This window comes from Hoplias malabaricus, chromosome 15, assembly GCF_029633855.1.
Source record: "Hoplias malabaricus isolate fHopMal1 chromosome 15, fHopMal1.hap1, whole genome shotgun sequence".
NCBI classification, from domain to species: Eukaryota; Metazoa; Chordata; class Actinopteri; order Characiformes; family Erythrinidae; genus Hoplias; species Hoplias malabaricus.
Genome location: NC_089814.1, coordinates 14,344,525 through 14,370,181, shown reverse-complemented (window position 1 = coordinate 14,370,181; position 25,657 = coordinate 14,344,525). Strand labels below are relative to the sequence as shown.

Genomic DNA, 25,657 nt, shown 5'->3' with positions numbered 1-25,657 from the left:
ATCATACTGCTTTTAGATTCTTGATTATGAAGTAGGTTTGGAGGTTCTCAGTTGACCCAAGGCTCTGCAGATGTTTTTTTCCATTTTTACACAAATAGAAAACAATGTAGAAATCAATATGCAAAATGTAATTTATTACATTTGATTATTGATGAAACCAGAAACAAATTGGATGTGCCAGTGTTTTTGGTCAAAAAAAACAAAAAAAAAAGCAGCATGCCATTTACCAGCTCTGCCAATTAATGCTTTGACCTGCCATTCTTAGGTCTTGCACTAGTGTTTTATAGTGCATTGATAGACATATTATTAGTGTTGAATCAGCAGGAAGTAACTTGGATGAATTCTGTCCCCCCCCCCCCCCCCCCCGCTAATTACAATTTTTGTATTGGCAGTATTTTATAGTCAATCTATGGCACTCAATTTGTTTAAAACTGCAGCAGTGATTGTACGCAATAAGAAACCAATTCAAATCAAGACTCTTTAAATAATGAAAGACAAATGTCATTTGTGCAGCTGTAAAACTGATTAAAAGTACATTTTCAGGTTGGAGAAACCTACTGCAACAGTAACAGGCGTTCGACCTTGCGTCAGTGTTTTGTTTTCTTTTTTTTTCAAGGCTCCAGGCTTTGAAAGGTACGTCATTCAGGTCCAGTTCAGTAGAAGAATGGTCTAATTCAGGAACCATTCATTTAGTCATTAAGAATAACAGTTCTTAACAGATCATCTTTGTGTAAGCTGATAGTTGCAATAGCACCATCGTTGAACTCAAAAGATGTTCCTCCATCTACCACCATGCAAGCGTCCCAGCACCTTGAGCGGACACACACCCTTAAAATGATACAGGAAGATAAAACATACTTTAACAGCAAGTAATTTGATAACTGACTTAAGACGACATGGCACAAAAAAATTCATACAGTTGAAACTGCAATAGTGATCCAGGCCTGAAATGATACTCACTTGCTTGCAAATCCTCTTTGGCGGCTATTGGAAAACACTCTGTTGACAATAGGCTCTCTCACACTGAAGAATACTCTGTTCTCCTCTGGACTGAAGATGAGGGATTCATTGTATGCAGCAGTCACTAAAAACAGATAAATTTGGCAGTAAATACTGATTATATGGCACACAAAATATGAACAATACTCCAAAGAAAAACAATGTCACACTCACCACTTTCAATGATGCTCCGGTTTAAGGGAAAATTCAAACCAATTTTGGCTTTACCTACGCAAAACACACATTTAAGATTCTTTCTAAGCGGCTTACAGTTTTTAAATGTTAATCATTCGGCATTACTACCCTCCCACCCCACCGTACAGGGGCAAGGCTCCTTTGGATCTAATAAAAGTCCATTCTTATTTAATAAAAAAAACAACAACTTTTAATTCTCTGAAATAGCTGTTATGTTTTTGCTATGTGAAATGATGCAATGTAAATATTTATATTTCTTTACATTGAGTGTGATGTCCACAAAGCAACTATAGTCATTTTATTTATGATACACAATTACCAATAACCCATATTTTTTAAGTTGATATATGATGAACCCAAAAAAATCAATCTCTGTCCATAACTTTTAGAGGCATTCAATGGTTTGAATGTCACATTCGTATCACCTGCACTATTAAAAAAAACATTGATTTTTTGTTTCACTAGATATTTCACTAATATGGCGTATTACACTTCTAATTACTTTTAATTACATTTTTTACATATCAAATATTTAACATTATGAAAAGCTAAATGAATTTCCCTTTATGTGTGACAAAGCATATACTGAAATCTATTGCTGAGATTGAGAAAGCAGATTTACTGGAATACTATTTTGGGTCTTGTTTTCATTGTGTTCATACCTATTCTAAGGACATCCTCCACAGCCTGTTCCACCAGTTTATTAATATTATAAGACCTGCATGTAACAAAGAAAAATATGCATATTAGCATTGGAATATTTAACAACCCATTACAACATGCCTTGTAATAAGACAATGTACCAGGCTTTGGATCCGGTTCCAGTGCAGATGCTGAGTCCCGAACTCTTCTGCTTCTCCCATGGGCCATCATCGATGGAGATCTCGTAGTAGGAAGCCCTATGGAGCGAGAGGGTAAGATGGGGTTTGAAGAATTTATACTTCACCCTGTGGCAGATAGAGATCCACGAGTAAGGGCAGATGGGAGAGGATGCATGGTGTGAGGAGGAGAGGGGGTTGATAAGATACAACATGCTTAATGGACAGACAGACTGCAGAAGTAAATTGTGGTTAAGGAGTCAACAATAGGATGATATGGCTGCAAAACATACCTGGAGGAAAGAGATTCTCCAATGAAGATTTCATTGAGCCCTCTGACTGGGAGTAGGTATGGTGGTGTGCAGCTGTTGTGTGTTGTACCTATCACCAAAACAATAGGTTACCTCAGCAACTCTCAGCCCTATATTGCTCCATGCATTGAGAGACGCACCTATTCATTGTTCTTTTGTCTCTGCATTTGGACTCTTTAGACAATGACTATGGAGGGTAAAATGCAGAGTAGTGACTTCAATTTAAAAGAAAACAATAAACAGGCTCTGAAAAGCTTTGGACAGACAAGAACTCAAAACACCAGAGGATCTTAGTAAATTAAGAATGGTCAAAGTTGTGTTTAAATAATGTCAGTACTTCAACATTAATTAAATGTTTAATGTCATTGTCAATAATTAGGAAACTATTCTGGTCACAAAAGAACAGTTAACTTTAAAAAACTGTATAGGCCTAAGGCCAGACACATCAATGTAAGTAGTATTAGGAAGAAATGCTGTCATTAAGCCTACCACATAAATATCAGACCAAAGTTTTTTTTAAGCAGCTTTAAATGTTCGATTCCTTTATAATGTAAACACAGAATCCACAGGTTTATAAATGTAGTGGGACATTAAGTTTTCTTTTGGTACTATTTTTGCTATAAAATTTCATTTACCTCACCACATATTTTAGACCAGTATTTTATCCCAAAACTTTGTAAAACCATGTCTCGCAGCCAATAAAATGCATGAAAGAGGATTTCTATTTAGTTCCTACATCCAAATGACTGTTATATAGACATACAGAAAAACTTATTAAGTTTAATGTTAAATCTTTCCTAAATACATTCCAAAAAAGAAGACAAGAACAGAAAATAAATGGTTGCAACAGCCATACTGCGCTTGGACTCAGAGCTGCGGTGGGCCTTGTTGTGCTGTTCCAAACTCAGCTGCTGCTCATGCAGATCCACTGGAGTGGGATTAATTCCAGTGCCCTCCAAGTGCATCCGGATCCGCTGGCGCCACTGCCACCTAGTGGAGAGAGTTCAAGGAATGGGACATAAACAGGCATTAAGAGATATTAATAATGTTACCGTTTCAGCAAAACGCAATGCAAGCTGCAGGTTTGCCCCTTAGAGGGCAGTGTGAGTGCATGAGCAAGTGTTAGTCATAAACACATATCATATGCACTATGAAAATTTACTGCACAGTTACATACCCACCTAAACTCTCCCTTCCTGAGTTTATGTAATGCTTCAGAGAATGCATGTGTGTAGCACACAGGCAAGCACAAATGGCCTTCAGACCTTCATTTCCAAAAGAAAAATAAGCATATATAATCATACAACAAAAATACAAAACCTGCTGTTTTAATGCAGGTGAAAATTCCAATATGCATTCTACCTCTCTGGATCTGTGTTGACTCCTATAACAGGTTTGTTCTTATCATATACTTTACTAGCAACTAGTAGCATAGTGCCATCACCTACAAAACCAACAGAGAAAACAAGGTAAACAGCACTTGTAAAAAGCAGTCAATTGGTAGAAGAATCCAAGTATGTTGTTGGTTAGAATGGCGTTGCGTTTTTGTACCATTCCTGCAGGGGTAATGTCACACAACAAAACTAACCTCCAGCAGACACAATGGCATCTGCCCATCTGACGGTTTCTTCTTCGTACTCTCCTCTTTTAACAACTCGTACCTCTATCCCTTCCTTCCTATAAAAAAAAAAAAAAAAACATACAGAAACCTCATACAGTGCTCACCCACCATCAACCAATCATCTGCTGAATTTATATAATTATGATCAGTGCCCATAAACTACAACTTACTGTAGATTGTCCACAATTTGTCTAACATTGTGTGTATGTATGTTGTGTCTCTCCAAAAGTCCACTGTAGCTGGATCCTTTCAGGGCAAGCTGCCATTACAAAAAACAAACAGTATGAATTCTGAAAGTTAATACACTGATTACAGGATGGCATATCTCATTAATGTTTTTAGAAGGGGTGGCCTGTAAACATGCTTTGAATGCTTAGTTAAAAGTTTTATTTTGTCTTTTTAGCCATGGTTTTAAACTAAAACGAATATGAAATAGATAAAAAAACAAAACATTCAGTCAGATCATGCCAATACAACAGCAAAAAATCAAAACTGCTTTTATGGGACCTACTATTGTCTTATGTTCAATTACCATACTTCCATAGGACAACAGAATGCACTAACACAAACTATTTATGTTACGTGATATTGCTTACTGTACGCTCCTGTATTAGGGAGACATGTTTTATATAGTAGACCTATATTTTTACATGGAGCATAAACCAAATTGGACATCAGAATCTCCCAACACAACAGCATGTTTAAAAAGGATTCATTCGTTTTCTTACCAGCTGTTTGAGGTCATCTTCTGACAGCCCTGCATAGAGATATCTCTGTTGCTCAAACTCATATCTTGTAGTCTTTGTGACAACTGCAACTTTTGAAGGTCTGAAGCCAGATTCAGCTCGCCAGGGAACTCTACACGCAGCTGAGTAATGGAAATAAAGGCGGCCACTATAGCTCCCACTGAAAATAGTCACAACTGGATTTCCATAGCTGAGAAAATATCTGATAGCTCGGGATGTCATTCTACTGAGAAAAAAGATGCAAGTGGTAAACCTGAACAAAAGGAAGACTACTGGTAAAACTGTTCAGCCCCTCATCCGAGGTTGTGTCCAGATCTTACTAGATTGACCCACACAAGCCTGCCTGGCCTCATGTCACAGTAGAAATACAGAAGCAGAATAATTTTTGTTGTGGCTGTTCAGCTGTAAAAGAAATAATTTTAAAGAAATATCTTAGTGAGCTACAATCAAAGTCTGATTTAAAACCCTCCAATACAAACTATTACATTAACGCAACAGGAAAAAAATCCTTTAGCTTCCCAGCTTAAAGGCTTATTCAGACACTGTCCCTGAAACGCCCCTTCAGGTTCCAAACGTATAACGTAGCAGTTTAGCACGTATTAATGCTAATTAAAAACATAAGCTAAAAAATAAAGCGTGGGTATAAATAAACTCAGTGGTATAAGCAGGTGAGGACAGGAGGCTTTTTAATATAGAGCAGACCGTGGGTGTAGAAGGTCACTCTAGTTGTAACAGAAGCTGCTAACTGTTGTTGTCGTTAACTTAAAGCTACCTGCTGCAGGTTTAAGCTTTAAATTCCGCGTCTACCCTTAAACCAACTGCTTCTTGACATCCTCCGCTAACAGTTTAACTACTGCTTTCATTAAAATAACAAAACTTAATCAAAACGTGTCTATATTTAAGATTTAAAGCCACCAACCCTTTTAATAAACACACTACTTCCCACACTCACTGACGCTGCCATCTTTAAACCGCGTAAAGTAACGTACTTCACAGGGTCCGTCCCGTTTTACTTCACACACACTTCCTCCCTACTCACTGGCACTTGACTATCCTCACCAGACTGTTCAGTTTTTGATGGACATTTAAAATGCTTGTTATAGTGTATTAATATTGTTTATGTATTTATATGTGTTTATATTCCGAGCACTCACTTAAAGCTGTGACTGTGAAGGCAACCTAACAAGGGGAAGTGAACAACCGGTAATGACTTGAAGTAGATTTGTATTAAAATAGATCCTTATGATAACAACAAATTGGACATTCGTTTTCGACCCGTCGTGGTTTCATGTGTTTAATAAAAATAGCTCCTGTATTCATGATTATTTAAATTTGTAGAACTAGCAATTAATTTATTTCTAAAAACAAACCAAGTGCTGTTTTTCTGCAACAGATGGAATGTGTCTTAAGGAGCTTTCTGTAATTAGGATTCGCACTTAAGCGGATTTCTTTCAAAAAGCAACGTGTTTGCTGCTGTGATGATCTGTCTTTAAATAAGCAATCAGTCATTTTAAACAAACGAATATTGGAATTTAAAAAAGAAAAGAAAAGAAGAGCGCAACAGATTATTTCTAAATGTTTATCCTCCATATCATACCCTAATCACACGCAGTATATCAGCCATATTACAAAATGTTATGTCTGTTATATTAAGGGGCTGTCTCCTAACGTCAAGAACAATGAAGAAAGTGTTTGTTCCTTTAATTACATCAACTCTTGTTAGTCTTTGCCTGTTATATAAAATATTTTTAATTACCTTGCCAGTTAACCATTTAAAAATATTATGCAGCTCTGGTTGTTATTCTGTTCAGGTCAGCTTTATAATAAACTGCTGGAATTGCATTTTTTGGGGTATTATAAAATGCTTAACACTTTTACATAGCTTAAAGGAACACTGGGTAAGATTTGGGTTTTTGGCCCTGGGACTTCATCTAGTGTAATTCATTTTTACAACATTGTACTGAAACTAATGGGGAGGTGGATGGTTTACCTCCTCAAAATGTTACATAGTGCTGTGCTGCGCCCAGAGTAGCAGCAACTGAAGCTCTATTCTCCCTATTACAGCTAGGAAGAAAGTGAAACAATGATTTTGAAGCTTTAATTATAAGGTAAACATATAACACAGTGTTCCTTTGATGCAGCAAAACAAGGAGTATTCATTCTGTCACTTATATTCTGGAGCCACATCATCCAGTTCAGGTTGTAGTGGGTCTGGATCCTTTCTGGAATCACTGGGTGAAAGGCAGGAACACATGTCACTCAGAAGGAACACATGACTCAAACATTCGCACCCATGAACACTTTTGCACAGACAATCCACCTACCATCATGTGTTTCTGGATTGTTGGAGGAAACAAGAGCAACCATAGGAAACCCATTCAGACACAGGGCAAACACACCAATCTCCTCACAGACAGACCTGACCCCAGGACCCTGTGACAGCAATAGTACATGTTACACCACCAGGCTGCCCCAAAACAAGGACCAAATCACACCAAATCTTGTAAACTTTTACCTTATCATTAACAGTATCCACTGCCCAAATAACCAAAGAGTCCATACATGCCCATTATTAAAAAAAATGTTTTAATGTATTGAAGTCAACACTTTTCTCACATTTTGTCTATTATAAATGAGTGATCCCATTAACTAAATATACACATTACATTAAGTTGTCCTCCCATCATAACCTATTATATTTAACACCTTACTGTGGTTTAATGTATTAAAACAGCAACTTGTCAGTCCCAAAATTCTCTCGCATATTGATCATCATAACTATTACTCTGGCTTTATAAATGTTGTATATGTTGGAATGTTATGAAAATTCATCATGTTTCCATACTGTGTTTAACATTTCTTTTCTGAATTTAGCTTTTTTTTTTTTTAATATGAATGTTTACAAGGTCCATTCAAATTGACCTCACAGTCTGAAAGAAGGAAGTCAAGTGTCTGACAAAACAATCGTAAAATCCCTGTCTGGGAAACCACCCTCTAAAACCAAAGATTTTGTTCAGCAATAGTGATAATTTATGCTCTGTATACTGAATATTGAGAAGGTAACACTGGATGATCCATTTTATACACTGAATATTTATTTTTAAAACAATGAGCAGAACTTATTATTTTTGCCCTTCATGGGATTAACAAGTTGAGATGAAACATCAGTGAGTTAAAAATGACCATATCACAGTATGAAGCACTATTATCACTTAAAATACACTCTTGTCTAATAATATTTAAAAAAGAGCTGGGAATTTGTTTAGTACTCATAAGTTAAAAAAAACAGTAACCAGAAAGTGTTTATTTCAGAGATTTTAATGCTATTAGTAGGTTCTACCATATTTCAATCAATATATCTCTTTAATTTGTTTAAAGGCCACCTTAAATGAAAATACTTTTTAAAAATATTTTTTATATTTTTAACATGTACATTAGATGTTTTTATTTGCTTCAAGATGTATCAAGAATGAAATATGCAGACAATGCCATAGCTGAGCATACAGGCTTCCAAAACTAAGTCTTAAAAACACAGCCAGCCAACTCAGGGTTTCTTATTTCACTAACCCAAGGACCCAATCATATCAAATTGTGGGGTTGGCTTTCCAGGTACGCTCAAAATTGTAAGTGAAAGGCAGAGAGATGGCTGCCCTAAAAGGCAGTGACCAATTTCAAATTCATTGATCCATGTTAAATGTAAGTGAAGGTGTAGAGTTACATGGAATCCACACGTATCTAGTATTTGTTGCTGATACCTTTAAACACATAAGGATTTTCCATTTTGCACCATTTTGTGTATGTGTCATTTATAAAATCGATTGTACTTAAAAGGCATAGAGTCTCAAAAACTTGTAAGTTTTATTTTTATAAAACAGCAGCCTTCATTAGAAAATTACAATGAATTGCATAGAACATGTTCTCATTCAGAACTACATCAAATAATCAAATGCATTCATACAGTAAACTTTAATAAATAATTTGAACAAAATCTAAATTATTTGGTCCTGCACTAGCTTGATTTGAGTCACTTTAATGCTATAAAACGACAAAATGACTTGCTCTTTCTTAGTTCAATATATACGCTAGAACTTACCCATAATACTTGGTCCACCATTAATGTGAGAAAACATTTATAACCACCCTTGCAAATACCTCTCTCTAGGAAGTAACTAAATTTTTAATATACTCACATTTCTTATAAAGGTAACTTGAGGAAAAATCAAGTAAAACAATAGGTATGCAGCTTATAACAATATAAAACGAACCCCAAAAACATAAAACAAACAAACAAACAAATAAACAAACAAAAACTCCTGTCCTAGAGTCCTGAGCACAACATCAAGCCACAGTCTGCAAGGGGGTCAAATGACAAATCAGCAAAACATTAATTTATGTGCTGGACAATAACATTTAGAGAGTAGCTGATGAAATAATTTTTTTTGTCACATCTGTATTAGAGAAAGTAGGTAAATCTCAAAGGCAGGGGTCAAATCTGTGCCTGAAATTATTAATATATATATAGAAAATATACAGAAACACCAGCTAAAAACATGCACATTAAAGCCTACAGAACAAATACATCCTTACTTAATTTTGTGAAAGATACTTTAAAGAAAGTCCTGTGAAAAATGTCTGAGAAAACTATTAATTTATTTATGGCTGATAAATACAAATTCCTCATATTAGTTTCAGGGAACAGTAAGCTAAACAAATAATATGGAACACTCACCAGCTAAAGACCTATTGTGTCAGGGGGTCCACATTAACCTTTATTACAGCTTCAGTCTACTCAGTTGTGCTTTTTGATTAATTTATAATTAAAGTAATGACTAACACATTAAGTGATGCTGAGGTCTGGGGTGGACAGTTCTTTGTCCTGAAAACAGCAGCTGTTTTCCTGTTTGATTTGCAAAATGTCTTCTTTTGTGTCAATTTCCTTTTCTCAGAAATTACTTCCTGACAGCTACATATCCTATATTTAACTTGCTGCATCTTACATACCCAGGCACTTTAGAGTTGTCCTACCTTCTCCTCAGAGTCTCTCCTGTCATAGTGCCAGACACACTTTTATGGGAAGGAGCAAAGTCAAGTTAATATGGAGCAAAACAAACATAAGCAGTGCAGAGAAATAAGTTTACTGATTAAATATGTCAAAAACAATAAAGGAGAAGGAAGACAAAAAGTGAAAATGATTAAAAACATCTGCAGTTTCTGCTCCAAGCCCTCATCTTGAACTAAAATGTTATTTTTCAGTTAAATTCTCATTTAAAAGCATGTCACAAACATTTCACAAGGCCCCAGGGAACTTGTTGAATAGGGGTATAATATGTCCCCTTTAATACTGGCCCCTGTAATACTAGCTTGGTAAAGACAAAGCATTGTCTAGAGTTAATGGATTCCTAGGTTAGTAAGCTTCAAAATTAAGGCTCGGATATGACAAATAGTGTGAAGAAATTGTTTTCAGTTCGATGGATTGAAGAAAAAAGGCTTGTCGTTTGTTCTTTCAGCAGAAAGCATACATTCGTTTGTGCAAGGCGGACCTGCAGCATTACTTGCTATTTCCATGGGAACTGCGCTGTTTCGTCATTGTAGTTAACATCTGGCTGATGTAGGAGGTCAGGAGGTCATCCATTTTGTAGCCCTGGAATTATATCAGCACAATCCAAAAATGTAATATTGTAGTGATGGAATGTGATGCAAGGTTTTGGCGTGACTTTTGAAGTGTGGGATTCAGCCTTGTAATACTCACCAGTGACGTCTCACACAGCAGCTTGCTACCTCTCACTAAGTTGCCAATTGTGATGTGAAAATAGGTGTTCCCACTGCTCCAGTTAGAGATTTTGGTAAAAGGGTGTGTCATCAAGATATCCTGCAGAGAAGAGATCTCTGTGAATATCAGATATAACAGGGAACATATTTTTGCAACTATTGGAACTATCTCTTTGAAGATAATACCTTTGTTTTTGGGTCAATAAGACTAACGCCATGTTTGTTTATAGCTATCAGCAGGATCTCTGGAAAATTGGGGTCTGTGACTTGCTGTGGCATAGAAAATGGAAAAAGATTTAAAAGATGTAATAAGTACTTCAGTAAAAGTATAGTATTGTGCAGCTCAGAGATCTTATCTTGTGTTATATTCATATAAGAAAAAACTGCCAAGTTATACATTGCTCAGGATCTGAAAAAAATAACATTAAAAACAACTAATTTTTCTGTATTCGCTGTGTGTAACATTCACATTCATTACTTATTATTTCCACAGTTTTTGGGAGACTTGCTTTCAGTTTTTCAACAAAGATATTTTGGGATGCTTCCATATAACATCAATAAGTTCAGACTTAAACATTTGTTGCACTTTCTGCTATGATTCAAATCACCCCAAACACATGTAGTGACATTGAGGTCTGGGCCCTGGGGTGATCCGTCTATTGTTCTGAGAAATGAATAAGCTTCTTTTGCTTTGATTTGTCAGTTATGGGCTTTTGACAATGCTGCATTGTTTGTCACAGTATATGGATGAACAAAAACCCATGTGAATTAAGTGTGGAGGTTGATTTTTAACTATTTATTTACTGTTTAATGGATGGGCAGTCTATCGGGTCTTACAGTTGTAGGACTGTATGCTGTTTTTTCGATTACTTTGTCATCAAATGATCTTACATCGCATGATCTCATATCCCCTAAAAAATAATAGTTGTGAAAAATGATTAAACAAAGTGTTTTCTCTGACTTTTGCACAATACTGCATGTCTACCATTAATTGTATTGACAATCCATGTGCAGTGAATAAAAATAAATAAATGTAAATATAAATGTATAAAAATTGCACTGTATAATTGAAAACTAACTTTGACTTCAAAAAAGGCTGATCCAAATGTGGGCCACTTGTAAACGATTTTCAGGAACATGAGTTTGGCTTCTTCCTGAGCTTTCCCTGCATGTTTGTTGAAGCATGCCACAATGGACTGTGGAGAAAAAGAATGCTTAGTCACACAGCTCACCTGATTTCAATTCAGTTCATATTCAGCATGAATCTAGTTCAGTGTTCTTTGTCACTCACCCGTTTCCAGTCATCAGGTGAGAGCTGCCTGATCTGATCTTGAGGGACCAACTCTTTCAGAATTTTGGGGATATTGATGAACTGGGATTTGTCCTCTTCAAATTTCACCCGGTAAATCAGAGCTGCCAGCTGGAAGACCTCGTCAACAGTGCACTTGTGGTAACCACGCAGATATTTAGGAAGCTCCTGAATATGGTTGAAAAAAAAAATAAAAACAGAAAACGCACCCCAAACACAATCAAAACAATGTTTTACCAACATTTTGTTAAGCATATTGAAATTAAACCAACATAAGGGAGGTTTTGCTGAAGAATACCAATCTAGACACAAAATGATACATTTTTTTTTCACCTGGTGGTAGTGAAAGATGGAGTCAGCCATTGAGTCTTTTCCTGGCACCGTATTAGTCCACAGTTTCTTCATGAAATAAACCTGGTATGTCAGTGAAGGCACGATACCTTTAACATGAAGAACACGTATTACGTGAATAATATTCTTTTTAAAAGATTCTTAATATTAAATATATAATTAATAATCACTTATCATTACCATCCTTTACAGGTCTGGCTTTTTTGATCCAGTCAGTGAGGTGTCTTACAAAGTCAAAAAAGAAGTCTCCATCTGGCACACTGATGACCTGAGAACACACAGGTGAGGTCACTCATTAAAATGTGATAGACAAAGTAAAGAAAAATACGGTTATATAACACCTACAAAATATTATCTCTACATCTGAAATAAACCTAAATACTCGTTTAAAAATACTCATACAAATAGGTGCCGTCTGTCTGCTTTTGTCAAATTTGAAATCGTACATACAGTATATAATACCTACATTATACCTATGTTATATGACACTGATTCTTTTTTGCGTATAATTAATGAAATGACAGAATATCATATCAACTGATTATGAAGCTTAGTTTATATAACAAAGGAAAATTCTGATTATATGTATTTAAATTTGAGTCTGAAAAATGGTTATATGCACCCATTTCACTGTTGTAGCAGCAAGCTCTTTTATATTTTTAGCATTCTAACACTGGCATAATGAGCTGTCATTTCACCCTAATAAATATAACACTTGATGTTTATGCATCTAGACGACAAAATCTGCATTACAATATTTTTAAACTGCTTTTCAGAAATCTTTATTACTTTCCAGTAATGCTGCTCATATTGAACACATTTTTGGCAGTTCAGTTACAGTGTATCTTCAGCTCATGAACTCTATGACATCTCATTCAGCTTTACTGATATCTTTGCCACAGCGATTGGTAGGTTTGCTCTACCTTGTCAGAAATTTTGACAAACAGGCTGAAGCCCTCGGACGATTTGACCATCATTCTGCCAGAAATGTTCAGACAGAAGTCTTTGGCCTTTGTGCTTGACTCTACTTCAAAAGCCTGGAAAATAAGATAAATGTTAGGTAGGTACTTTATCACATGCCTGTCAGGGGAAATAAAATAAAGGGTCACGCTCAGCATGTCTTCTTGTCTTTGAACTGATTTGTATTGTTCCCTTGCGTTTCTGTAGAAACATTTAAACTTTCTCCAAATATGAAAACAGACAGTCAAGGCATACACATACACAAGGCATGAGTAAACAAGATTACTGATTGCTTTGGTATCTCCTTCATTGCAGAGTATTACATTTTTCAGTATGAATTGTTGCTGCCAGGTGATTAACAAAAGGAACAAATAAATAAATTACTTAGTGTAACCTGTTTATCTAAAAGACAGTTCTATTCATTCTCATGAGACTTTTAATCACTACTGTTTTAAATTCTTAGGTAGGCTTCATTCCCTAAAGCTCTGTGTAAACAGCCTCACTCTATAATTCTGCTGCAGAAATGAGTTCAGAATTCTAATGAGGTCAGAGCTTTATAGAGGAATGCTGTTTAATGAGGCCTTGCCAAATACAGCCAAATACAGGAGTGAAAATGCCAAGGAAAAGTCCTCAAACACAAATGTAACACAAATACAAATTGTGCAGCTAATGACCTATTATCTCTGATTTTACACCTCCAAAGTGCAACTGTAAACGGAGCTGTTAAAAATGAACAGTGTGTGTAGAAATAAGGAAGCAATTAGAATATTATGACTAGTTTATACTCGTTGCCATTTGTTTTTAAAAGTGTTTTTGTGAGTCCATGTACACCCTGTCTTTGAAATGTTCCTAGTGTTGCAACTTGTTTAAAAGATTTGAATTGTCTTCTGTCATCAATTTTTTACTTAGCCTTCTTAAGTTTAGTAGGTTTGTTTTACAATATACATCAAAAGACAAAAACTCACGTCTGCATCCTCCTTTATTACCAACTGAAAGATTTTTAGACTTAACTAAAAAAATATATTTTTCTATAGACACTTTAAAGACCCATATGAAACAAGCACAGTATTTGGGAGAAGACTAGAGAGTGTTTGATGTAGGTTTGATTTTCAGGGTTCTAGTTTTAAAAAACCCTTCTTTTTCAGGATTGTTACATAAATTTCACATCATATATACTCACTAATCTTTGGTTCCATTTGGACCCTTCATTTATGGAGCCTAGTATCAGAAACTGTGCCTCACCTCATCTGTGTCATCAGGGAAATAAACTTTATGAAAGATCTGTGTAGATTTGTGTTGGATGGCTTCCACTTCCACCAGGTGAGGAGGATATTTCCTAGAGCCGTTTCTGAAAGACAGCAACAAAACTTTAGTATGTGTTGCCAAATGTGTTATTTTGTGGTTGAGCATGCAACATATTTGTCCCTCACGGATGCCATTCTTATATTATGTGATAAAGTAAGCTGTCACCTCCAACAATCAAAGGCATATGCTAGCGCTCTTAGCGCTTTTAGATTTTAGTGCAGCTTTTAATACGATGAAAACCCATATTTTTCTTCAGTGCTTATTGGAATTAGGAGTGAATGGTGGTATTATTCTGTGGATTAAAGACTTTTTGACAGACCGCCCTCAAAGAGTGAATATGAATGGAAGGGTATCAGAATGGGTGGTTGTGAATAATGGTGCACGTCAAGAATGTGTTTTATCTCCTGTGTTATTTTCTATTTATACAAATGGTTTTAGAATTTGTGAGTCTGGATTTTATTTATATAAATATGCATATGACATGGTGCTCCTTGGTTTATTAAATTAGTGCATTGCTCTCTGCTTGAAAGTATAATGTGTTATAATGCGACAGCCTGTTTTGGACGCCTGAGCTATAGGGGAAAGGCAAAGCTTATGAGAATTGAAAAAATGGGTAGTAAATTGATAGGAAGAAGTCAGAGATCTATGAAGGATCTATAAAGGGATTGTACTCAAAACAATGCCTTTAAGATCATAATGGATTTACAATCTAATGAACTCACAATTTGAACAGCTGCCATCAGGTAGATGGTATCAGATGGCAAGAGCTATTAGGAATATCTATAGGAAATAATTTTTGTTGTTGTTGTCTTTTTTTTTTAATTGGTGTGGATGTTATATGTTATATGTGTTGTTATGCAATGAGTGATCAAAGATGAATGTCCACATTGTGAATAATAAAATTTATTCTATTCTATTCTATTCTATTCTATTCTATTCTATTCTAATATTACCTCAAGGCTTTCTGTAACCTCTGCATGCAGTCCGGCGCCAGGGGATGGTGCTTTCTGGACTGCAGAAACTTCTGCACATGAGGCAGGAGATTGTTACTGGGAGGAAAAAGACCAGTACAAAGCCACAGCAGCTCCCAGCCCTTTTCTTCACTATATCTGCACATAGAATACAGGAGGAAATGGTAGATGTTTGATGATTTTGATGACTGAGGAAGCAAACGCCTGATTGTATTTCAGTTTCAAATATGAAAAATTGTATGCCAAGATACAGATTGTATGTTTAGACGTGAAAAGTACAGCCTCTCATAAAATTATTACCTGAATTATATCAAAAACTGAGAATCTGCTTACTTCACAAGGTTCTCAGTCAGTTGCTTCATGATCTGGCAGAAGATTTCGTCCTTCAGTGGCTCAGCCTTCAGGGCTCCCTCAAAGATCTGATCAGTGAGTTCATTAACAGAGCGGGTTCTTTTAGAAGGGTAGTCACCCATATACTTCATGATGGGTAAAGCAGTGGAGTCAAGGAACAAAATGATAAGGAATAGCTGATATAAAATCACTGGTACCTCTTAAATAAGCCTTTCATGACAACTGACAAAATCCTATTCCAACAAGCCTTAGTTCTTATAAAAGCTGCTTTAGTATGTTTCACTTTAGAAAGTGTTATGAGAACTGGCAGTTGTTGGAATGTGTTTTTATAGATGTTAATGTAGGTTTGTATTAAATGTTATGTAACACTGCACCGGTGAAAGATGAGCGGAAAAGTTAGGAAGATTCTAACGGCTTGCTCATAGGGGCCTTTAAATGTTATCTGAAATTCCATAGCAGAGCTCATATGCAGGTGTCATGAAGCCTTATGAACAAACACATACCATAAAGTAAATTATTAAGCACATAATATAGTGTTAGACCAATATGACTAGCATATGAAGGATATCAATGAAGGCTAGGCAGGCGTCCTGGGAGAGTTCCTCATGGTTCAGGACCTTTTTGAGCAGGGGCTGCTTCAGAGGCTCTCTGGAGCAGCACCACAGCTTATCCTTTCCTCTGCCTTTAGTAATCATTACACGGCTTAGGGTGCTCTTTGGGGGAGGTCTGAAGCCAAAGGAGGTACAAAATAGTGTCTGCAACTTTTAGTGGATAATAAACAGAATAATAATGGTTTTCTGTTCACGCATAACTCTAATATTAACAGTTCTTCCACAATTTAAATTGTACCTGAAGTGATCATAGGAGAACTCCTCCAAAGAATAGGGCTTCACCTTCTCCTCACTCTCTGTTATGTTCAACTGTTGTGATAAACTTATTGATTCCTTCCTCTGATCTGGAGACATAGTTACCAAGGCCTAATATATGATAAACAAGGCAGACAAAGGAACCCCAAATTTACGTAAATGTAGAAACACAGTAAAATATGTATTTTGGTCCTAAATTGACTCTAACATTGATAAGGTTACGTATACAGAAATCTGATATATGGCAATGTAGAGATTTAAAAAATATAATATATACTATAACAAACATAGGAATTTCCATTGTATCTCGTTTTTATTTGTCACATGTGAATTAATATAGTCAATATTTATTTTTGGCAAAGGCAGTACACCTAGCATTACCCAGAGCACACCAAAATTCAAACAACCAACCAACGAGAGGATTTAACATAAGAAATCAAGGCCCTGGAGCTGTCTGGCAGAGATACTAGCTGCAAGGCCACTACTATGGTAAATATTCAAATTCTTACCATTGTATCATTCATATATATGTATCATATATTCATCATATATATGAAACTCACATATTGCCATACAGTGTATATTGTCACTGTCCAAAATACTATAGTGTATATTGTCTCCCAAAATATTAACTTTACAGCAGAAGGAAAAAACCTTCTTAACTTTCAATGGTTTTCAAAAAATATTTTATTCCAAGTAATTTGAATAGAAAATGCATTTATATTTGTTTCTTTATCATGAAATATTCACACAATGTGAAGGACAGCTGCTGTGTTCAAATGATTTAGTAAACTAAAAATAGTCAAAGATGGAGATACATGTTTTTAATTGGATAGAGATGATATGAACATATATATTTTTACATATGTGATCAGCCCTTTATGATATTTGTGCATTATTGCCACATTCTACATTTAAATACAAAGTAGATTTATATGTTGTTGTTTTTTGCCTTTGATCTATTCTTCCATTTTAGAATATTTAGAGAACACAACTGCTGACTCACCACTATGTCATACTGTGGTCTGGTGACAGTTGGCAGGACATAGACACTGTCTGCAGGGAAGTCTCCTCTCTTCTTTGTCCTGTCATTGACTCCATGAGCCCAGCCTGAGGTCAGCACGTGCTCTCCCGTGTGTTCGTCCAACAGAATCAAATCTCCCTTTGAGAAACTCAGGAAAGAGGAGTCATGTGCAGCTGCAGAGACCAAAACACACACACCATTCAATGTCATTCACAAATTGGCTGATGGAGACAGATATTATCAGCAGACAACCTCATTTTATTGGTTTTGATAAATATATTTAAGGTGGACTGGACATATCCATTCTGCAAACACCTGAAGTGTAACAATGCTTTCTCTGTGAAGTGTTGCAAGTTCCATATAGCTCACCAGTGCTATGGCTGTCCATCAGGGCCACCACAAACTTTGATCGCTTTCGAAGGCCATCTAGGAAGGCGACAACCAGCTCTCTGATGTCTTCAGCATTGTTGGAAGTGAAAGTGTATTCATCTCCTTTAACAGTGGCCAGAGTGAAACTCTGACCCTGGAGCTTACCTCCTCTGTGAAGAAAAATAACTATTAATTTACTTCACAATCATATCATCAAAACTCCTTGGCGGTAGGGCCCCGGGGGTGGATGAGGTTCACCCCGGGTTCCTCAAGGCTCTGGATGTTGTGGGGCTGTCCTGGTTGACACGTCTTTGCAGCATCGCGTGGACATCGGGGGCAGTGCCTCTGGACTGGCAGACTGGGGTGGTGGTTCCCCTTTTTAAAAAGGGGGATCGGAGGGTGTGTTCCAACTATAGGGGGATCACACTCCTCAGCCTCCCCGGTAAGGTCTATGCGGGGGTACTGGAGAAGAGAGTCCGACCGATAGTTGAACCTCGGATCCAGGAGGAACAATGCGGATTCCGCCCCGGTCGTGGAACACAGGACCAGCTCTTTACCCTCGCTAGGATCCTGGAGGGTGCATGGGAGTTTGCTCAACCAGTCTACATGTGTTTTGTGGATCTGGAGAAGGCATTCGACCGTGTCCCTTGGGGTATTCTGTGGGGGGTGCTCAGGGAGTATGGGGTACTGGGCTCTTTGTTACGAGCTATCCAGTCCCTGTACAAACAGAGCAGGAGTCTGGTTCGTATGGCTGGCAGTAAGTTGGACCTAGCGGAGTTGGACTCCGTCAGGGCTGCCCGTTGTCACCGGTTCTGTTCACAATTTTTATGGACAGAATTTCTCGGCGTAGCCAAGTGGCGGAGGGTGTCCGGTTTGGTGGTCTCAGGATCCCATGTCTGCTTTTTGCAGATGATGTGGTCTTGTTGGCTTCATCGAGCCGGGACCTCCAGCTCTTGCTGGACCAGTTTGCAGCCGAGTGTGAAGCGGTAGGGATGAGGATCAGTACCTCCAAGGCCGAGTCCATGTTACTCAGTCAGAAAAGGGTGGAGTGCTCTCTCCAGGTTGGAAGTGAGATCCTGCCTCAAGTGGAGGAGTTTAAATACCTCGGGGTCTTGTTCACGAGTGAGGGAAAGATGGAGCGTGAGATTGACAGGCGGATCGGTGCAGCGTCAGCAGTAATGCAGGCTCTGTACCGGTCCGTTGTGGTGAAGAAAGAGCTGAGCAGAAAAGCAAAGCTCTCGATTTACCGGTCAATCTACGTCCCAACCCTCACCTATGGTCACGAGCTTTGGGTAGTGACCGAAAGAACGAGATCGCGGGTACAAGCGGCTGAAATGAGTTTTCTCCGCAGGATGTCTGGACTCTCCCTTAGAGACAGGGTTAGGAGCTCGGACATCTGGGAGAGACTCGGAGTGGAGCCGCTGCTCCTCCACGTCGAGAGGAGCCAGTTGAGGTGGTTCGGGCATCTGGTTCGGATGCCTCCTGGACGCCTTCCTGGAGAGGTGTTCCGGGCATGTCCAACGGGGAGGAGGCCCCGGGGCAGACCAAGAACACTCTGGAGAGACTATATGTCTCGACTGGCCTGGGAACGCCTCGGTATACCCCCGGAGGAGCTGGCGTCGGTGGCTGGGGAGAGGGAGGTCTGGGTTTCTTTGCTCCGACTGCTTCCCCCGCGACCCGGACCCGGATAAGCGGTGGATAATGGATGGATGGATGGATCATATCATCATCAACATCATCATATGCAACATCAAGTGTGGTAGATACAGTATTAAAGACAGTAAAATTGGAGCGTAATAATTTATTTATTTAGATTTATGCCTAATTAACCAATAGTACAAAATAGTACAAATTGGGCGGTAGTGCCTGATGCAGTCCTCCAGGTGATCGTTCCTGATCGAGAGTATGCTGTTTGCGGTTGGCTGCCGCTTCTTGTCTGTGTGTGTGTGTGTGTGTGTGTGTGTGTGTGGATTGATTGTTCAATGGAATAGTGTTCTGAGCAGTGTTGATTGTAAAGTGTCCTTGGGTATGTAGAAAGACGCTATATAAATGTAAAATATAAAAAGCACAATTTTAATTTTTACAGTGGTCCAGAAATGAAAAGGATTATTGGATTAATTTAACAAACCTGCTGCTGGATACTGCAGTGATTTCAGGAAAGGAAAGCTCCAAAAGGACCTGCTCTTGTTCATCCACAAAGTAAACGCCTGTCCAGTTCACTGCTACTATCACATCATTCTTTGGCAGACTGGGCCCTGCACATGAGCAAGAAAAATTTTAGGTTTAGGACCATAACATCTTGGAAAAAAGAACACTTTTATCAAGTAAGTAGTGATGTGCATATTTCATATACAGCAGATGAGGCGGCAGAAGTGACACTGTATTTTAAATTTAAAAAGTGTATGTTATTTTGACCGGCTTAAAATTTGGAATTGTCAAAAAATAGATTAAATTAATATAACAGGTGTCCCGAATGGTGCATTAGTCTATGTGTTAGCCCTTTTAGTGATGTTTCAGCCATCCAAGGGTAGGGATATAAGAGAGCACAAATAGCCTGGTTCTCTAGGCAGACTGTTTCCACCCTCCCAGATGTTATGTAATTCAGGGGTACACTAAAAGCTGGAATAGGCTATGATTAATGATAGGAAAGAAAATTGTGACAAGATAAAAAATGTAGCAGGCCAGTTTTTTTTATAACTCTTAATATGATAAGTTCAGCAAAAACAACAAAATAATAATACAGGATTTTTTAAAAACATTTTTTTAAAATAAATTTTGTTTAAAATAATTCTGCAGAACAAACATCTTATCTATTGAATGTTATCAGATCAATACTCCATTGACTATAACCTGAAATCAGATATCAGAATTGGTACGATGAGAGGATTGGTTGGACTGATGCTACCCTGTAAATAACAGGTGCTCTATACAGATTCTACCTGAGAACTTGAAGGCCTCATAGAAGCGTGAGAAAAGCAAAGGCCACTTGAAGCGAGCGAAATCCACCACCTCCTCTTTCACTCTCTGTGGATCGAATCTCTTCTGTGTGTATATTCCCTGTGGACATTTAACAGTCAATAACATGTCTGTCGCTTTGAACACCATTAGTCTGCCCAGGCCCAGTTCATATGCATAAAATATTTTGAGCATATGCGATAACAGCACACTCCAGCAATCCATAATATAGATCTCCCGCATCATTAAAGATTCATGTCCATCACCTTAACCTAGGGGAGGCAGAAGGGTAATTAAATCAGCCTTCACCCTTGAAGGAGAGAATACATGATTAATGTTCCCTGGTCATCATCAGTCAAAGCTCAACGTCACTCTTTTGATTCAGTCAAAGAGAACTAGCACTGAGTGTGTATGATCAATTGGGTGCGTGTGTGTGTGTGTGTGTCTTTTAGCAGTGGCTTTGGAAGCATTAACAAGAAGCACAGGAATAAATATCACTGCAGATTTTCTTAGAAAACTGGGAGCAGGTCTCCAACAAAGATAATCTGTAATAAAAAAATCAACTTAAAAACAAACCTCTGGAAACGTTCACATTTTCTGTTTTACATTCACCCAAACAGAACAAAATTCCATCCCTCAATCTTTTTCAGAGTAAACGACCACCTGCCTGTCCAGCTGCACACTGATGGGTGACTGTCAAGCTCCTGCTCCATGCTTCAGACCAGATGCCCCAGCCATCGCTACTTGCCTTGGAGCTGACCGCCCTACACTAAAGGTCTCACGGACTCCTAACTATTACTACAAGTAGATTGACCAGAAGATAGGTCCTACTTTGTGAGCCTTGGTTTCTCCCAAGGTTTCTTCCTCAGCTCGGAGGGAGTTTCTCTTTATACTGTCGCCCCTGGCTTTTCTAACCTGAGGGATTTTTACATTCTTTACATTTTTACATTTCATAGAAAAACTTTATCTTTACTGGAATTCTGTGAAGCTGCTTTGTGAAAATATCAGTTGTAAAAAGCGCTATAAAAATAAATTTGATTTGATTTGATTTGATCTGGGTGACACCTTGGGCAGCAAAAAAGAGAATAATGATAGGGAGCCGGAGAGCAGAACATGATGACGGAAGCTTTTTATCCAGTCTAAATTTTGATTATAAACTATTACACCTTCTACAGAGGGAGACAGGGCATGCTGAGAAGGCTGCCCTTGACCCATAGATTAGAGAGTGAGTCATAGCTTTGTGAAATAATAACAGTGGGCAGCAATGCATGTACAGATGCCCTTGAAATTGCAGTGATACACACAAACACTATTGGAGACTCTTAGAGATGTGGGTTAGAAACAGATCCCAACAATAGGATTAGATTACTGACCTGTGTTACTGAAAAAAGAAAACATATATAAAATTTGAATATGTTGAGTAAATGAATACTTTCGTAGCCAAAGATATAAGGTTAAGTGAAAGAGCTCTGGCTGCGATTTACTGCTGTGATCAGCGCATACCTTTTTGTGAGATGCTATGATGACCTGGGCCCACTTATCCATGGTTCTGGATGAACTGATTTCTCGGTCAGGGATGTAGGAAGGTATGAGGCTCAGCAGACGGTCCTGCAGAATTTCTGCTCCATACTCTACATAATACTGCTGAGAGGCCAGCTCAGCCAAGTCCTCCTCCTTGTAAAATCACAAACAAAACTTTTCACGTAAATCACTGTATAATGATTATTTCACATAAATACATATAGAAAATTGTTCTAAGAAGATGCTAGTACTGTTCACATTCTTAGGTTTTAAATGAAGGAAGCTAGAGATGATTTCTTATGCTTTGAGGATATAATTTACATAAAATAATATCAAAATCTCATATTTTAATGTGGTAATTATATATTAAGGAATATAAACAGACTATAAACATTTACAAACGATGGACGATGATATCTGTCTTATATTTTATATGAGCATGTAAGTGTGAGAATAATTCTAAAATATGAAAAACATGATAAAGAAAATTAAATTATAGCAACTATATTGTTACTTTAGCAATATATTCACCACAAATGCATTCTCAGCCTGAGAGGTCACACTGACTGAAGCATTAATACATTGGTGGGGATACATGATGCATGACCTCTGGCAGTTAGTTAGGTAAACTACACTAACAAAGACAGGCATTCCAGTGAAGCACTAGGAAAGAAAAAGTGATAATATGCTATGCATTCAGAATTCAATCATAAAGACACTCTAAGTACAATCAGCACCCTATCACAGCGGTACTCTCCAAACTTCACTCCACGGACGATCTGCTGATAGATGAGGTTAGTGGCTACACTGTCCTCAGCAGGGTTGTGCCAGGGTGTGAAAATTTCTTTCCTGAAGAACAGCCTCCAGGGAGCGTTACGCTCCTGAGCCCCTTGCTCTTTGGCGTACTGCTCACACTGTGACACTGCATCCATTACATGGTCCTTTCCACTTCCCAGAGATGAAACCTACAAAAAGCACAAATAAAAAGCATGATAAGATGTCTAGATCTTGTGCATTTATATAATGATGGGTTTGAACACTGTTTAAAAGTCCATTCTTCATCTATCCGGTTTCCAAGCAAAAGGGCTATCAATACAAGTTGTTTATTTATAGGAAATATTTTTTAAATTAGAAGTTTTACAATCAAACAAAGAACAGACTGAACACCTCAGAGGTCAGGCCTAAGTATCAGTAAATCTGTGTGGAATTTCTTTCAAACAGAAGCAGAAAATGATTGTTAAAGGCTGGAGGGGTAGAATAATCTTCCTGCAGATTAATTTGAAAAATAATTCAATAGGCAATAAAAGCAACATTTGGACACGCTAGATATAATTTATAGTACATTTAGTGGTTTAATCTTGGTAATTTTATTTTCCTGACACCAAAATTGAATGTTAGTGACCGTTTATACGGGACATGGAATGCATGAAGTATGGTCAGTATGTCAGAATTATTGATGTTGACACTGAAGACACCTTAACTAAACTTAAATAAAGCTGGGCTGAACATGCCTTGTCAAACAGAGCGATGTACAAGGAGAAGCCAAAGCGGTCCTTGAGGCCAATCTTGTCGGCCAGAGCATTACAGAGCTCTTTGGCTGTGGTGGCTGAATCAGTCAGCAGGGTCTTAGTGGTGCCGTCCATGAAGGTCACTGGCAGCATGATAGGTTTCTTGGATTTAGTGGCCTGCAGGAGGAGAGAAAGGTCCAGAAAATCCATATTCCAATTCATTTTTTAACACAGCTTGCTAAAGGTCTGTAGAGGGGAACATTTTCAGCACCTGCAGCTCAAGCCAAGAGGGAGGCTGAGTTCTTGTCTTGTTCACAGAAGTGCGTCTCAATCTTTCTTCACAATATGGAGCATAGCCTGGAGGCCCGGCTTTGATGAACTTACGCAGATACTGCAGAAAGAGAAAGAGAGTGGAACTCATTTGAATATGGTTTCACCTTGACATACGAATAAATGATTTAAAACTGGAGGTGAAGGTTTCTTTACTTTGACAAATTTCTCTGAAGGTGCGAAGCAGCCCACACACAAAGAGAGCAGGATCCAGCCACGAGCATGACTGGTTTTGGACGGGTTCTGAGTCAGCTGCTTACAAATCTGACAGTAAATCTCATCTCTGTTAAACACACATACACTGAAATTAGGGCTGTGTAAAAGTCCAGTGTAAAATGGTATTTTCCATTAAATATTCACAGTTTTTGGCTTGAATGTTGCTAGATACTTGTGTTTGTGACATTACAGTGAATTACTTTTTGCTTCAAATTCTTTAAATGTTTTTTGGTTAAATGTAATGTTGTAATACGTCTTCCCAGTAAGACACATAAGCATGTCTACATATGCAAGTCCATTAACTGACCTTAGGGCAGGGCGAAGGATGCCATTGCCAATGATGAAGTGGAGTTTCTCCAAGTTGGAAGTGGGCCGGTCCTCAAGCATGCTGTTCCCCTGCAAGCTGTAGTCACCATCAGTCAGTCGTCTGGTCACCTAAACCAGAAAAACACACTGGCAGTTACGGCATCTTTACCGGTCACATAAGACACAATTAACAAAGAAATATCTCACCTCCTCAGTAATTTTGGACTTTTTCTTCAGTGTGAGAGACACCAGTTTATGCCTGACACTGTTTCTCTTTTGGCTGTCAGTAATGGAACTCTGAAATAGAATAAAGTGAGGCTTTAGTGAAGGAGAACAATATATAAAATTACACCATTTGAAAATACCTGTATTTTACATTTTGTGTTAAATTTCATGAAAAAAAAGAATCTCTACTTAATAGTTTCAAACTAAATATTTGGACAAACACCGTACTTTACTCATTCAAACTTTATTCAATAAAGTTTTTCTGCCCTTTTCCAACCCATGGCAGTGATGTTATAAGTGACTCCCTTAACAAGTGAAGTCTCTCTTTAGAGCACCACTTCCTCTTGTTCTCACCTCCTCCTCCCCCTGCAGGGCCTGTAGCTCTCTTTTGTATGTTCTTTTGCCCAGAGTCTCATAGATCTTGGTCATGACCGGGATTTTCTCACTCCCATCACTGATGCTGATCTGGTACTTGGGTTCAGGCAGATCTCCCATAAACCTCAGTACTGTCACCCACACAGCCAGAGCAGCCTGCATGGAGACACCACCACCACACAATGAGAGTTATCAGTGGCCAAAACTACAGAGCATTTATTCATTAAAGGAGCAAACTTTATTTATGAAAGTGATT

At 37.9% G+C, this 25,657-nt stretch overlaps 2 protein-coding genes across 4 annotated transcripts in view; both read right to left on the bottom strand.

Annotated features, from left to right (window-relative positions):
• Window positions 1-113: 113 nt before the first annotated feature.
• nadk2 (NAD kinase 2, mitochondrial) lies at window positions 114-5,656 on the bottom strand. Of its 2 annotated transcripts, none has more exons than XM_066646736.1 (12): window positions 4,673-5,656; window positions 4,115-4,203; window positions 3,912-4,000; window positions 3,686-3,767; window positions 3,505-3,588; window positions 3,180-3,313; window positions 2,306-2,393; window positions 1,998-2,141; window positions 1,857-1,912; window positions 1,174-1,227; window positions 961-1,084; window positions 114-828 (listed from the first exon to the last, which is right to left on the bottom strand). In XM_066646736.1, exons 1-12 carry the CDS (start codon window positions 4,910-4,912, stop codon window positions 690-692), a joined length of 1,323 nt encoding a protein of 440 aa, XP_066502833.1. In that variant the 5' UTR covers window positions 4,913-5,656; the 3' UTR covers window positions 114-689. The 2 variants fall into 2 exon arrangements, with proteins under 2 accessions (XP_066502833.1, XP_066502834.1); XM_066646737.1 differs by having other exon boundaries at window positions 1,998-2,093.
• A 2,917-nt stretch (window positions 5,657-8,573) lies between these two features.
• Window positions 8,574-25,657, bottom strand: part of myo7ab (myosin VIIAb) — a 36,983-nt gene continuing 19,899 nt past the window's right edge. Inside the window, exons 23-47 of one of the 2 annotated variants that reach the window (XM_066645184.1) lie at window positions 25,381-25,557; window positions 25,009-25,098; window positions 24,803-24,930; window positions 24,436-24,562; window positions 24,221-24,340; window positions 23,953-24,126; window positions 23,179-23,406; window positions 22,424-22,594; window positions 20,905-21,022; window positions 20,094-20,220; window positions 17,966-18,135; window positions 17,579-17,769; window positions 16,556-16,683; window positions 16,275-16,432; window positions 15,689-15,842; window positions 15,338-15,493; window positions 14,322-14,427; window positions 13,043-13,156; window positions 12,300-12,387; window positions 12,102-12,208; window positions 11,751-11,936; window positions 11,539-11,655; window positions 10,646-10,729; window positions 10,440-10,559; window positions 8,574-10,331 (exon numbers count right to left, since the gene is read on the bottom strand). In XM_066645184.1, coding sequence (XP_066501281.1) covers window positions 10,239-10,331; window positions 10,440-10,559; window positions 10,646-10,729; window positions 11,539-11,655; window positions 11,751-11,936; window positions 12,102-12,208; window positions 12,300-12,387; window positions 13,043-13,156; window positions 14,322-14,427; window positions 15,338-15,493; window positions 15,689-15,842; window positions 16,275-16,432; window positions 16,556-16,683; window positions 17,579-17,769; window positions 17,966-18,135; window positions 20,094-20,220; window positions 20,905-21,022; window positions 22,424-22,594; window positions 23,179-23,406; window positions 23,953-24,126; window positions 24,221-24,340; window positions 24,436-24,562; window positions 24,803-24,930; window positions 25,009-25,098; window positions 25,381-25,557 — 3,432 coding nt within the window. In that variant the 3' untranslated portion in view covers window positions 8,574-10,238. The remainder of the gene's footprint in view (window positions 10,332-10,439; window positions 10,560-10,645; window positions 10,730-11,538; window positions 11,656-11,750; window positions 11,937-12,101; window positions 12,209-12,299; window positions 12,388-13,042; window positions 13,157-14,321; window positions 14,428-15,337; window positions 15,494-15,688; window positions 15,843-16,274; window positions 16,433-16,555; window positions 16,684-17,578; window positions 17,770-17,965; window positions 18,136-20,093; window positions 20,221-20,904; window positions 21,023-22,423; window positions 22,595-23,178; window positions 23,407-23,952; window positions 24,127-24,220; window positions 24,341-24,435; window positions 24,563-24,802; window positions 24,931-25,008; window positions 25,099-25,380; window positions 25,558-25,657) is intronic. The other variant, XM_066645186.1, reaches the window with a different exon arrangement.

Coding starts and splice junctions, on each gene's coding strand:
- nadk2 (XM_066646736.1), bottom strand. CDS start 4,912: ATGACATCCCGAGCTATCAGATATTTTCTCAGCTATGGAAATCCAGTT. Junction 3,768..3,911: donor TGCCATTGTGTCTGCTGGAG/GTTAGTTTTGTT, acceptor TTGGTTTTGTAG/GTGATGGCACTATGCTACTA. Junction 1,913..1,997: donor GGAACCGGATCCAAAGCCTG/GTACATTGTCTT, acceptor TGTTACATGCAG/GTCTTATAATATTAATAAAC.